Source organism: Eleutherodactylus coqui, chromosome 9 (assembly GCF_035609145.1).
Source record: "Eleutherodactylus coqui strain aEleCoq1 chromosome 9, aEleCoq1.hap1, whole genome shotgun sequence".
In the NCBI taxonomy this organism is placed as follows: domain Eukaryota; kingdom Metazoa; phylum Chordata; class Amphibia; order Anura; family Eleutherodactylidae; genus Eleutherodactylus; species Eleutherodactylus coqui.
This window is the reverse complement of record NC_089845.1, coordinates 76209813-76224650: the sequence shown is the minus strand read 5'-3', so window position 1 is coordinate 76224650 and position 14838 is coordinate 76209813. Positions and strand designations below refer to the sequence as shown.

Here is a 14838-nt window from a genome sequence, read left to right as displayed (position 1 = left end):
CCCACTAGAGCGAGATGCATTAGCAGTGTCACACCTGTACAGTATCCCATTGTATATCTATACGGTAGGTTACATCATAACCTTCTGTTGAGATCCTCCTGAATGTGATGTGAATAGAAACTTTATATGCATTTTTTATTTGAAGAAGCAATTCTGGGGAATTATCCTAGACTTTTTTCTATGTTTTTAAGTGCCCCCTACTCAAATATCATAGTATCTCCAAGGCTAGGATCATGCACTGTGCTATACTTATTAAAAGCTAAGGAAGAACACAGTGTGAGTAGACACTTGAGATATGATACATGTAATACGCACCCGAGAGATTAACAACCTAGGTTCAGTATACAGGGTATTATTTACATGAGGACAAAGATAGTAAAATGCTATGGATAGAGGAATATTGTGGTTTGATACTCTGTCCTGTTTTATGAATAGGATGTTTTAAAGTTCCATATACTACAATGTAACAAAGCAGCAGCAGATGTGTAAGACATCATACTGTGAGGCCCAATGTCCACGGCACGCACGGATTTTCAATGCGGATATCCGCAGCGGATACACTGCGGATCATTTTAAAAATGATTTTTTTAATGGTCTGCGGGTGATCGCGGATTGTGTGTTTTCATCTCCCAGAGATGAATGGAGCCACATCCACGATAAAATGGAGCATGCTGCGATTTTAGATCCGTGCCGGGCATCCACAAAGCACGTAAAAATCAAATCCACAGGGTTTAATTCAGTTGCAGACGCCCCATTGTTTCCTATGGATAGCTAGAGCTGCGGATCTCCTGCGTGGGAAAACCGCGCTGATTTAATACATCACATCCGCACATGGACATTGGGCCTTATGGTGGCTTTACACAGAACAACTCTTGTCCGAATAATCACTTAGTAGAGTGAATGAAGTGACAAACAAGGATTTGTTCACTAGTCACTAATTGCTTCTTTTTAGCTCACCTAAAAAATAAGTTGCTGGTAGATTAATTATTGTCTGGTGTAAAAAGCCAATCATTTGTCTTTCACCGCCTAGACAATAGACTTTGCAGAGTGGGAAGTACTTCAGAACAGGAATAATAATTGCTCTGCTTAAAAACACACAAGCAGTCATCTGTACGCTAACAACCCTCTGTAGTCGCTATTCTAAATGATACTTGTCCCATGTAGGCCCACCCTCACAGTACACCATACAGCAATTGTACAATAGGTTGATCAGTATCTAAACCACAAATATTGGCTATACATTAACCAGGCACTCTTTAAAAATTCTTTTTTTGAAGGAATTTTATTTACATTAGTTACATCCAAAATATAAGCTATAACAATATAACGAATCCAAAAATTAAAAAAGAATGAAAAACAGAAAAAAAAGAGAACACACTCTCTAAGTCCGTCCCCCCCCCCCAAATCCAACTTTATACTACACAAAATTTTGCTTGTAAATTTCCAAAGGTTAGACCAACAGGGCCAAAACTTATCAGATTTCTGTGAAATGTAAAATATTCCAAAAGAATGGCCAAGTCCATACTTCTGGTTCACTTACCAAGTGTGGGGGCTCTGTTATCCAATTTCGCAATATTATATTCCTAATTTCGAGAGTAATATCACCAAGCGCACGGCAGTTGATGGATTGAACACTTGGATCCTCTTGTTTGATCTGATCAGAGCTTGGATTATCTAAATTCTGATCCATTTATTCATGGGGTTGTATTTTGTGGCTGTAAGCAGCTATTTTCAGATGACAGGGCAAGGAGCCCTCCGGTTCGGACTTTCCCCAATTAGCCTCATCTTAGAGAACTCTTGCTCTGGAGGACCATTGCTTCTGCAGAGAAGATGAGCATTGAGGGAGAATTCTGCTGCCAAAAACAGCTGTTCAGCGAGGTATGCAACGGGGATTGTTGTGTAAGTGACAACTTAATACGTCTCAAAAACATTGCAAACACGCAGACTGTATTGAGTCATTGTAGTCATATATTTCTTTAGTACTTGATACAATGTTGATACCCTTCATGTATTCCCAATGTTTCCTGCCCCCAAAGAACCTGCAATGTAACATTTCCATATTAATTGTGAGGATTCCCAGTAAAGTAGTATAGGTGCACGAATTACATTGATTGATAGGATGAAGATGGATGCACAGTCAGGCCAGGTTCACACAGGTCGGATTCTGCATGCGGAAATCCACAGTGGAAGACCTGCGATCCATCGCGGAAAAGAATTGCGTATGGATGTGTTCAATCATGGATGTGTGTGATTGTCCGCATGTACGTACATCATATCGTCCACGTGGAAGAAAGATCGCAGGAAGAAAATGACATCAGAAAGTAGGAGAACATCGCTCAGATGATTCTCTCTCTCCTTTTTCCCAAGCCGGCTTTTCTATGTGGTCTGTGAGCGATTCTGCCGCTCATATGCAATATTAATTGCAAATGGGCTGCGGCTTGCATACATCCATTGACGTCAATGGAATTCATCCGCGTTAAAGTAGAGCATGCTGCGATCTTTTTTCCGTTCGCGGAATATGCAATTCGTATCCATGGGTGTGGAGGAAAATTGGAAAGTACATACCGCTGATTGACCATGTGGAAGGCGATCGCAGAATCCACATTTCAAATCCGGTCATGTGAAACCGGCCTAACACAACTGTAAGAAAAACTAGTAGAAAGTGTCACATAGATGCAAATAACTTTCAGCACTTGTTGTCCTATGTAAATGATGTCTCCTAGAAGTGAGACTACTGTTGTGGTAGTATTTAGGTTGCCAGGGCTTCGGAGCTCCTGCCTGCACATACATCTCTTTCATTTAATACTTTGGCAAGGTTAATAGCATTTATAGATTTTCCTGTGTTTTGAGATGCTGTGGAGAGTAAGGACGTGCTGGCCTGATGTGTTGTAAAATGAGCCAGTTTATCTTTAGTGTAGCTTGCGTTTACCGAGGAGAGCGCCTTTCCTCTGGGATCCAGGAGTAACATAACTGAAGCAGATTGAAGATGGCAATGACTAATGAAGTCTTCTGCAAGAGTCACGCAAGTCAGTGGGTTGCCACACAGTATGTTCTATGGAGAGTGAGCAACAGACAGAAGTATCTGACTCCTTAGGAGTCTATTTGTTAACCCTTTCCCTGCTACCATGACCTATCCTTTAGATGGATCACAAAAGCAATCCTCCTATGAGTAAGATGGTTAGTGAGCTATTAGTGCTCTTCCAATTAGGTGATGGAAGCAAGCTAATGCGTACTGCTCTTATCCAGATTTCTATCATTTCTTTCTTTTTTGCAAAGTTGTAACTTAATTTACTTCTAAGTACCTATTTGTAACAAGCCTAATGTTCCCATCCCTGTACATTAGATAATAACAAAAAAGAACAGTTTTTAAAATAAGCAATTTCATGGAAAAAAGCATACTGTATTATGCAGATGGAGTCTGATTTATTATGAAGAGTGGCCGTGCACAGAGAACAGGATGGGTTAACCTATGCTGGATAAGATTATACAATACAGTCTGCACAATGGATTAATTAACAGCGTCAAATTTGCTCCATAAACAAAATTCAAAATGCTAGCCCAATTAGTCACAGTACAATTAGATCAAGTACTGATTCAAGTATAGCTTCAAGACTAAATAAAAGGTATATAGCAATTTATTTAACACCTTCCTGTAATTAATGATGCACTTAATATTGTTTCTTCGGGACAACCTCCAAGATACATCCTATATGTCCAAATTAAATTCCCCTCTATTAGACAGCTGTTGTTGTACTAGACCCATCCTTGTGTTATACAGGTAACCAATCAGGTATGTTTACATGTCACAGGTATGCTTCAGATTTTCCTGAATAAAATTGGGTGAAGAAAATCTGCAGCATATTACAGTGTAAGCAAAGTGGTTTGGATTTGAGAAGTCTCATTTATACACTGCTGAAAAGGTACTAGTGCAGTATGTCTCCACTGGAAGTATGGGTGGAGACATGGGTTGGCTGGGCTTAGCTACAGGTCACGCCCACAGCTCCTGATTGGCTCCTTCACACATCAGTGGAGACATACTCCACTGATACCATTTAAGGATTGATCACTATAATGAACTTTTTGTCCATAAATAATGAAGTCCTTGTCACACTCACCACACTCCTCCGCCCCCTACACGGAGTCAGAGTTCGAGTGGGTCTTTGTGACTGCAGGCCCCGGGCCCGCCATACCTGCCTATATCTGGGCTGAGCAGTGACCGGTGCAGGGTGCTTTCCCCTCCTCCGCTTGCCAATATCTTTTTCCCCGGTGCCCCGGCTACCAGCAGCAGAGCTCACAGTGCACACAGGCCGGGTGCCCTCATCGTCCTAGTAACTGTGCCTGTTTGTTGTGTACACATAGCACCCACGGGGTGCCTGGGACTTGTAGTCTTCCAGGGTGCTGCATGTGTTCAGCGGCACACCGGCTAAACTACAACTCCCATGAGCCTCCTCTGCTCTAGGAGAAGGACAGATTACCGGTATTAGTGCAGTATGTTTGTCTCCGTTGATGTGTGCGGGAGCCAATCTGGGGGTATTGGTGTGCCCTGGGCATTACCTGTAGCTAAGCCCGCCAACCCATGTCTCCACCCATGCTTCCGGTGGAAACATACTGCACTAACACCTGCTGAAAAAAACCACCTGCGCAAATTTGACCTGAGATGCGGATTTTAAATCCACAATCTGCAACATGTGAATTTATGCTGTAGATTTTCACAACATATTTCAACTTTGCAAAGGAAGAAGTAAAATCTGCATCAAAATCTTCACAACAATTTGCATTAAAATCCACCTTTAACATCCAAATTGATGCTGTTGTTGGATGTGCACCAAAACCTGCAAGTGGCAAATTTTGCAGCGCGTGGTCATACCCTTCAGCAGTTACTGCTGTAGGCAAAATGCGGGACTACCTAGAGAGGCGATTTGCTAATCACCAATTTGGCTACCTTTAGAAATAGGGTATCATGTTGAAACAACCCCTTTAAGGAAAAATAAAGAGAAATCTAACAGTTCCTAGTCATCTTTATTATTTATGCTGTAGAATAGCAATTACCGTGAGATATTGACCTAATGAGTCCTCAGTATGTGATACCATTTCACAGCCAACTAAAATAAAACAAGAGTGACAATTAACATGTTTTCAGGCCTACACGGGTCTTCATCAGTCAAGAAGTTGTTGATCAATGGCAAGTTTCCTTCAAGTTCTAAGACCATTTCAGACTACTTGCAATGTAAAACTGTTCTACTAATATCAAATAGCGGCAAAACATTTACAAGAACAGTTAAAGTTTACTTCCCAGTGTTAGTTTTTTTTTCTCACTTCTTCAGAGTGCTAACAGCAGGGTTCAGCACCATATGGAAACCTTCCACAGCTAAATAGAAAGAGCTAGATGAATGGAAAGATATCACAACAGACACACTCAATTAGTTTATAACTGTCTATTAACTTCTGCTGGTGTCTTTGAATAAACAGCAGCAGTGCCCCCTCCCTGTCCTCGGGACCATTCATTACATTGCATAGCATTGTAGGGAAGGAGTGGAAGTCATTGCAACAAATGTCATTACTGAACTTAATTGTACAAGAACACACGTAGTGTCTTCATTCGAATTCCAACAATCGTCTTAATACTCCAACATTAGCTTCAGTTATTATGGCAGCTCAGAGGCTTGAAGCAATCACCTAGTTGTGTAACATTGAAAATGGCCCTGTTGTACCAATGAAACGTTGTCAACGGCAAAGTCATGAATCTTCCTCCCCAACAATATGTGGCTTTAGATGCTTTCACTATGCAATAAAGACGGAGATGGCTGCGTTAGAATAACGCGAACACCTGCTGTTCTCCTACCACCATATAATAATGATGGGCACAAGTCCAAAACGAGTGCATCTAAGTAGATTCCAGTGCAGCTTCTGTTCTTTGTTGGTAAGTAGTCAGCTGGAACAGGGATGTTACTGAAGCTGTTTGCCACATGTTATCTCCTCCATGTCCTTACTGTGTGTAGAAGACATTTGTCTTGTTTTTCTCGCCTCTGTCAATCTTTCTATGCCACGGCTGCAAAAAAATCTTGTAACTTTTATTGTAGAGATGAATAAAATGCATCGGTCTAACCAGATTTCAGGTCATTATAAAATCACTGTAATGGGAAAGTCACTAAACAGATGTGATGCCTTATATCCATATGTTTCCACCATAGATTTTGAGTACCCGGTTGTCTAATTTAATGGAAATCTTTCACCATCTTTTTGCTGCACAAGGTAGCGATAGGCAGACTGATAAAAGTAGTTTGGGAAAAACTTGTATTCTATTAGTAGCAGCCACACAAAGTGGACTACAAGAAGTAGTCCTCCGTAGTCATGAGCTGCAGGCTAGCTCCACCCACCCTGCCCTCCAGCCAATTATTGAATGCTGTCTGCTTATAACTGTGCATGGAGAGATAGCTGTCAATCATTGACTGAAGGGCGGGGTGAGTGGAGCTAGCCTGCAGCTCATCAATGTCAAGGACTACTTCCTGTAGTCCTTTGTGTCTGGCTGCTATTAATAAAATGTATGTTTCCCCCAGAATGCTGTACAGATGCATGCAGTATACATATCACTAGGATCAGCATGCTTTTCACTAACTTGTGCTGGGAAAGATGGTGAGAGATTCTCTTAAAACTTGAACATGGTCACTGATGTGGCAGGGAGTGGGCAGGCTAGGGGAATGTAATTATGTGATGTAAGGTCATCAGGGCTAGCAGAGCCCCCTTAAGTAGTGATGTGCCCTAAGCAGCTTCACAGCTCCCATACCCCTAAGGCCAGTCCTGAGTACTTGGTCCAAGGGTATTTGTTTTTCTGTTATTGCCATATTTAGAGTCGGGGGCATTTCCTCTTTACAGAAGGACAATTGGCAATTACTTCACTGGGGTTTTTATTGACCTTGAAAGCTTTTTCTAACTTAAAGTCATGTGGAACAGAATCTAAATAAGATATGATTTGCCCAAGACAAATTAGAGCATTTATATGTACCCCTACAACATCCAGCTGTGCCACTAAGGGAGGGCAGGGGGAAAAGACTGGGCTAATTATCATTAATAGTGAACATTACAACAGGAGGCTTCAGCATAATGTTATGTTGGAATATCTCATGAAGAAAGAATTATGTGAACGGCTGAAGGTTCTTCTGGTTTTGCATACCCCATCCATGTGTATTGTACCACAAATTGTTGCAGATGTGCTGTGTGTAGCCTGAATGATAATCCACGCCGGAACGTGTCCTCATGGTCGCTTCATTAGGGTGTTCGTTTTACATATATCCTTCCTACTCCAATTCCAATTTGACTGTTTATTAGTATTTTGGAAAACAGCAAATATAAAAAAGTAATGAGATATTTTAATAATGAATTATACATTCACAGCGTGACTCTGAATTGCACTCATTAGCATAGAGGTAGAGCGCTGAAAATGCAGAATGAAGGGAACGTGATTGACAGAATAATATTACAAAAATATGTGCCGCAAAGAAAAGCTACTCATAAAATCTATTTAGATATAGTCTATATACCTAGGATATCAGTGAACATCAAGACATTCGGTTTCCAGAGATGGAGGAATATGAACAATGCAGATAAATTGCTTTGCTTTGATAAATCCTAACTGGATTGTCTATACATTTCGGTAATAATGCTGGTTGAGATTAAAGAATATGAGGATATAAACTGTAGGAGAGAACAAAGCAGTTGGCACAATGTGCAGTCTTATAAAACACATACTTGTATTATACCACTTCCTAATAAGTTCTTTCTTCATATAAATCAATTAGCTCCTGCCTCTGCCTGCAGCTGCATTCAGCTGATTTCAATACATGTAATATTCAGTTCTGGACTCAGAATTCTTCTAAAAAATATGTTTGAAAAGTAGAGAGGGGGAGAATGGTGAGAGTGATTAGCCACAGAGATAACGGGCCTCCAATTTAACATTTGACTAATGGACTTGAGCATTTATTCCACAATTACGTAGAGTATGATAAAGTACTACTAGGACAAAGGTTACTAATAAATGTCTATATTTTTGCCGGGGTTTGTCATAATCTTCAATTTTTTTCTGTCATTAAGGATAGGCATTAAAGCGACCCTCCGATTTTGCAGCAAAACTCTGCCCCAGGACCATGGGATGGAGGGATGGATATCTTACCTGTACTTTATCTCCTCTTCCTGGCCCTTCGTTCTGCCGCTTTCAATTCTGTTTTCAGGCTGCCAAGATGGCCACCGCCATCTTTAGACTACCAGAACATCCACAGTACATTGATAGTTTTAGGACTACAAATGCACTGTAGCTGCTTTGAATCAAAGCACCAAACGAGCAGAACGGAGGGGGCAAGAATAGCAGCTCGAATACCAGAAGAGATACCCCACGACTTCCCATCCTCCTCACCGCTTTGTTTCTGAGGCTCTGGGGAGTATGCTTCACACCTGGTGGTCCTGCCCGGTGGTGGAGAAACTGTGGACACAAGTTCATAACTTGCTAAACCAGTTGTTTGTGGGTCTGATACCTAAATCACCCTCCTAGGGGATCACTCTCTCCTAGGTTTAAATTTAGAGTCCATAAACTTATACAGTTTATTTGTATGGCCGCAAGGATTAACGTTGCCTCTAGATGGAAATCTTCGAACATCTCTTTCCCTGAGGTGATCAATAGAATATCCACAATTATGCTGTACGAAAGGATCCACGTAATTAGGACAGATAACCAATTTCCTAGGTATGTGACAACCCGGGATTTACAACCTCGAAGTCCCAGGACTACGTCACTTTATCTCAACTACCTAAATTTCCCCATTAGAAACCAGCTCCAGTTATTTACTATACTTATACCAGGGAGCGGATGTGGATCATTGTCGACCCCCTGCTTTATACCCTTTGTTACCCCCTCCCAATACTCCATACTAGGAGTAAGATGTTATATTACAAACTAGTGTACTTTAGGATGGCAATAATTAGCCCCCTGTGTGGGCACGTAAAATTGTTATGCACCTGTACCACATTTGAAAATCTCTTAATAAAATATGTTGAAACTAAGATACCCTTCCACCCTCTGGTCCTGGGACAGAATATGTCCTAAAGTTTGAGGGTCGCTTTAAAGGGGTATTCCCCTTTCAAACTTTTATGGCATGTCTACAGGATGTAAAAGACAAGTCACACCTCTGGGACTCACACATCTCTAGTTGTGGACCTCATCACCTCTTTTTTGGCTCTATGAGGTGGTCAAGGGTGGTCAGGACTCCATAAACCGCTGAGTAAGTTTCCCTACACTGTTTCTGTACTCCCATAGAAGTCATTGGAAGTTACATAAACAGCTATGCTGTTCATGTAATTCATGACTTAAAAAAACAGCCTAGCTCACTGTGCTACCCTGTTTACATAATTCACAGTGACTTCTGTGGGAGTGACATAAACAACGTATCTCAGATGCTCTCGGCCCGTTTATGGTCACATGGCACCTTGTACAGAGCAATGTTCCAGTCTTTAGCCAAGGTGCGAACACCCCTTTACGTTAACCTACACTTGGTTTTGTAAAAGACTCTGACTAATCTGAGTTATAATGGGTCCATCAGGTTTCTTTTTGTTATTACTGTGCTATTCTAGTCATCAAAGACCGGTGGAATGCAAACGAGATAGAACTCATGGAAGTGTGGACTGTGGTGCTAAAAAACACTCAGTGGAACACCCTGAAGACAATATTGTAATCTTGCATTGCTTTTTTATAATTTGGGGAACAGAAGCTTTACATGAAACTCCTTGTACCCCAATGTAACATGTGGACCAGGGTTCCCCAATAACCATATGCTGTTATAACCCCCCCCCCCCCCCCCAGTATAATAATAATGTGCCGCTCCTGTACATTTGCACCTCCTGCAGTTATTCATCTGCTACTAAGCTATATTTAAATCTAATGTCTGATTCATGTTATTTCCCAGGAAGCTGGCAAAGAAACGGAAGGAGACCCTGAGCAACACTCGTCAGGAGATGACAGTGATGGTGAATTCAATGGATAAAAGCTACACCGAGCAAGGCACTAACTGTGATGAAGCTTTCTCTTTTATGGACACTCACAATCTAAATGGCAGATGTAAGTTGTAAATGATTTTGCTTCAACACTCTTGTCTTATTTTTACTAATGCATAGAGGAGGAAGCGATTGAAATGAACATGAGTGACTTTTAAGGCATTTTTCCACCTCATTAACCAATCAATTTAATGGACAAAATAGTCGGTTATGGAAAATCAACATCTCCCTTGCTGTGCCTTAAATCACTTTGCGTTCCGAACAGCCACTGATGCATTGAAGATTTTCTCTAAATAATCAGAACAAGTTATAAAGTGTGTAGCCAGGAGCTTGGTGTACTTTCCTTGGCATATGGCGTGCATTGTTTTCATTTCGCTCATTTAGGACTCTTTTGGAAATGTGCTTTAAAAAAAAAGAAATGTGACATTTTTTTCTCTACGACAGACTGTCACCCACTGAAATAAACTAGTCATCCAAGCATAGTGCAGCCCTCCAACACTACAGTAAGGCAGCACTAACCGTTGGGTGACATAGCAAGTCAGAACATCAAATATTTGAAGAGCAATAAAGTGCATTCTGCTGTTCACCTTATCAGAATGCTTTACGTTATTATGGACGTTCTCAATAGCCAGGTCAAAGGGAACCTGTTGGGTACTACGAGCCCCATAAACTAAAGGGATTGGCTTATAGGAAAGGGGGCACTGAGTCCTAAGGTGGGATTTTTTTCTTCTTAAATAATGACTTACCTTCTGATCCCCTTACTGTTTGTCCACAATGCCACCGGGTGCATACAGCGAACTACTTGTGCACAATCACATGATGTCCTCTCGTTATGCCACAGGAGTTGACGGGACACCCTTTAAGTCTGTGGACTAATGCCATACATTGGAGGTGTCCTGTGTTAATCACCAGATTTTGGGTCCTTTTACAAGTGCAGGTCATGTGACTGACAATGAGCATATCGGTCACGCTTGTTCATTTTGTTTCACACGGTACAGATGCTCTGGCAGAAGGACGAACAACTGTTAAAGGGGTTGTCCCGCGCCGAAACGGGTTTTTTTTTTTTTCAACCCCCCCCCCGTTCGGCGCGAGACAACCCCGATGCAGGGACGTACAGACAGCTTACCGGAGCGCTTACCTTGATCCCCGCGCTCCGGTGACTTCTATACTTACCTGTGAAGATGGCCGCCGGGAACCTCTTGCTTCGTGGACCGCAGCTCTTCTGTGCGGTCCACTGCCGATTCCAGCCTCCTGATTGGCTGGAATCGGCACGTGACGGGGCGGAGCTACACGGAGCCGCTCTCTGTCACGAGCGGCTCCATAGAAGAACACAGAAGACCCGGACTGCGCAAGCGCGGCTAATTTGGCCATCGGAGGCCAAAAATTAGTCGGCTCCATGGAGACGAGGACGCTAACAACGGAGCAGGTAAGTAAAAAACTTTTTATAACTTCTGTATGGCTCATAATTAATGCACAATGTATATTACAAAGTGCATTATTATGGCCATACAGAAGTGTATAGACCCACTTGCTGCCTCGGGACAACCCCTTTAATATAAATAAAGTAAAGCTTGCTATTTGTATGGCGCCAACTTATTCCACAGTGCTTTTTAGGTTATTTATTTATTATCCCCCACCAAGCTGGATACTCATTTTACTGACCTCGGAAGGATGGAAGGCTGAGTCAACATTGAGCCAGCTTCCGAACCATGCGGGGATTGAACTCACAACCTTCAGGTCGTGAGTGAGAGCTTAGGACTGCTGCCTTAGCACTCTGCGCTACATGAGACTCTAATATCTCAAACTGTTATCATTGTTTAGCTGCCCATCTCCCTTTTTGCTCATTCATTGGCTCATTTATTGCCTGATTATTGGCACAATGATTGAGAAAGCGAACGTTCAGGCAAATGTTCATGCCTGATTGTCAGCCATGTGAAATGCCTGTTTGACTAATTCAAAAAAATCAGACCCAATTAACTAAGGGGAAAACTATTTGGTAGGAAATTAAAACATTTATTATAGGAACACTTTGGGGAAAACAGATTCACTATCTGATACCTAGCCTGGGGGCTGAAGGGACAGTGGATCTCTAAGCTGAGCACCTCCCCCTCAGTCCCCGTACATAGTTATGCCTAAAACTGAATACTGGGCATTCAGTGGTTTCCAGATCCAGCACACCTTCCATCTAACCTCCAGTCCCTCACTGCTGCACTCCATAGAGGAGGATTTTCTTTTCTCTTAAAAAGGAAGAAACCAAACCACAACAACGAACAACAGGCCAAAAGAAAAATGAAGATAGTAGTAAATTGCCCAATGTAGTCTGTATCAATGGAAGAAACTTTTTGTACTTTCTACTAGAGCTTTATGAAACTAATGTAAAGATATTTTTGAACATTAGTCCAGCCCCAATGTATATCGTAGCCCTTAACGCATCTGCACCGTGTCGGCTACTCTGGACTATTGCCCAAGAACAGGTAACAGCAAGTGGATGAAGAGAGAAAATCAATTGAAGTAATAATTACAGTTTGCTACAGCGGAATTCACCACATCTAAAACAGGCTTCCTAACCCCTTTAGCAACAACGGACCCTTTGTAAAAAAAAAAAAATTCTCAGGGAACACTTACCAATTTAGGACTGGTTTAGGCACAGTGGAAAATTTCTTCCATTGATTTACTATGAATATGTGGCCTATATAAGACAAAAATACTTCCAAGTGTTACAGGTGGATTTTGTTGCGGCCCTCTTGATGCGAATTGTATCCTTTGAGCTGCAAAGGATGAAATCCGGGGTATTTTACACCATAATGACCATGCTGTGGATTAGAAAATCCATAGCATATTCTGATTTCTGTGAGAGAATTGTTGTGGTTCATGTGGATGGGGCTTTCAATAACTTACCCACTTGCATTGTGCTATAAATTCCTGCAGATTTGCAGTGCAGAATCCACACCGAGAATTTCACTCAAATACGCTGCTTCTTCACCTGGCCCAATTGCATTTTTTTTCTTAATTAATTTTATATGCAAGACGCAGCAACATTATTTAAGACACCTCATGTCAAACCCCAGAATTAATGCCGAACCCATACGGCAAAATTAATTCAGGCCCCAGATGTAAAACCCCCAAATCCTCAGACTCCAGACATCAGACTCAAATTAATTCTAAACTCATACAGCAAGACTAATTCAGCCATCAGACCCCACAATTCATCAGACCCTCACACCAGACTGCTTTTTTTAATTTAAGACCTCTCACCACAAAATATTGTGAGGGTTATGAACATATTAATTTATATATGTATGTATCTTTGATATACGTTTCCGGAGGCTTTAGGCCTAAATTGTACACTCTATTCTGTGTCCTATGAAAAGCTCTGATAAATGCTTGTACATTTAGGTTAGTACTTAATTACATTAAGTAGAGGTGTAATCTTAAATGTCCATCATGTCTCCAAGATCTTGTTAATCTCGTTACAATGATCAAAGGATAATGGAATGCTTCGATCATTAACTGCTGTCTAGGGCATGTGATTAAAATGTAGATTGTGATAAAGAATCAAGGTACTAGACAGTCAGTCTACATTCCAACAAAAGAAGCCATGTTTATTGAGAAAACGCAATTATTCACCACCTTAGTACTTTGACCTCAGTATAACAGATTGAACCTTGTAACACTAGCCTTTGCACTGATACGCCTACTGATACGCCTACTGATACGCCTACTGATACTCCTTCTATTTTTTGTATAAGAAATGACAACGTACAGAATAAACACAGATTGCTTCTAGACACAGGCCTGATCTCTGTGTTTCATTGCTTTCTCACGGCGGCCGCCATAACCACCTCTGATTTGGAGCCTCACAGCATATTGACGGAACATTGAATTCCTTAACAATATAATTGCATCTATTTACCAGATTCCCCAAGTAATCAGATCCAAAGCTTCCCCATTGTTCCCCCACATTAATCACATCCAGAGCTTCACCATTCCCCCTGGCAGTATTGACATTCACTATCCCCTCCTCCCAGTGATCCCATCCAGAGCTTCATCATCTACCTCCACACACAAGTAATTAGATCTTCATCTTTCCATCCAAGTAATCATGTCCAGAGGGCTGATCATACTTGCAGGGATCGCGATAGAAGAAAGATGGTAGCACTGACAGTGAGATCCACTGATTGAATAATAGCCACTATACCCCCACACAGTGTCAGAGGGGGGGGGGGGGTACAGTACTTCTAGCAGACATGCCTGTGAATTATCATGCAACGATTATCGCTCAAAATTCATCCAAATGGCTGAAAGTGAGCGATATTCGTTAAATGTAAACGTTGCCATCATGCAATTTTTTTGTTTAAACAATGGATTTTAGTTCATTTAAAATCCATTGTTCAGCCACTGACAGACTGAGCGAATACATTCCATTTGAATGTATTTCGTTCATCTTTCAATAGACTGCAGAATGTTCTACCCACGGCATGTTTACACTAGCCGCAGGGAGAACAATGCGACTGTGTCAGCAGCTGTTTGCACAGCTGGGTGTGTGTTTAAACACATGCTGAGCTCTCCAAACAACTCGTGCAGGCCCTTTTACATGCAAATGAAGATGATAACGTGTTCATGGCCATTAACAGTTTATGCAAATAGATCGCCAAATCGTTCAATCTTTCAGACATTTGAAAGATTATCTTTGCGTGTAAAGGAGCCTCTACATTTTTAGCCAAGAAATAGCACTATATTTTTGCTATGCGTGGCACTGCATGGCACTATAAAGCTGTGCCCCCGTTATCTGACAATTCC

General features: G+C 41.5%; 1 protein-coding gene across 8 annotated transcripts in view; it reads left to right on the top strand.

Moving 5' to 3' along the window:
• The window catches only part of PTPRM (protein tyrosine phosphatase receptor type M), a 665244-nt gene that overhangs the window by 499971 nt on the left and 150435 nt on the right, over nucleotides 1–14838 (top strand). For all 8 annotated transcript variants that reach the window (XM_066579573.1, XM_066579570.1, XM_066579568.1 and 5 more), the window contains one exon: nucleotides 9951–10102. In XM_066579573.1, coding sequence (XP_066435670.1) covers nucleotides 9951–10102 — 152 coding nt within the window. The remainder of the gene's footprint in view (nucleotides 1–9950; nucleotides 10103–14838) is intronic.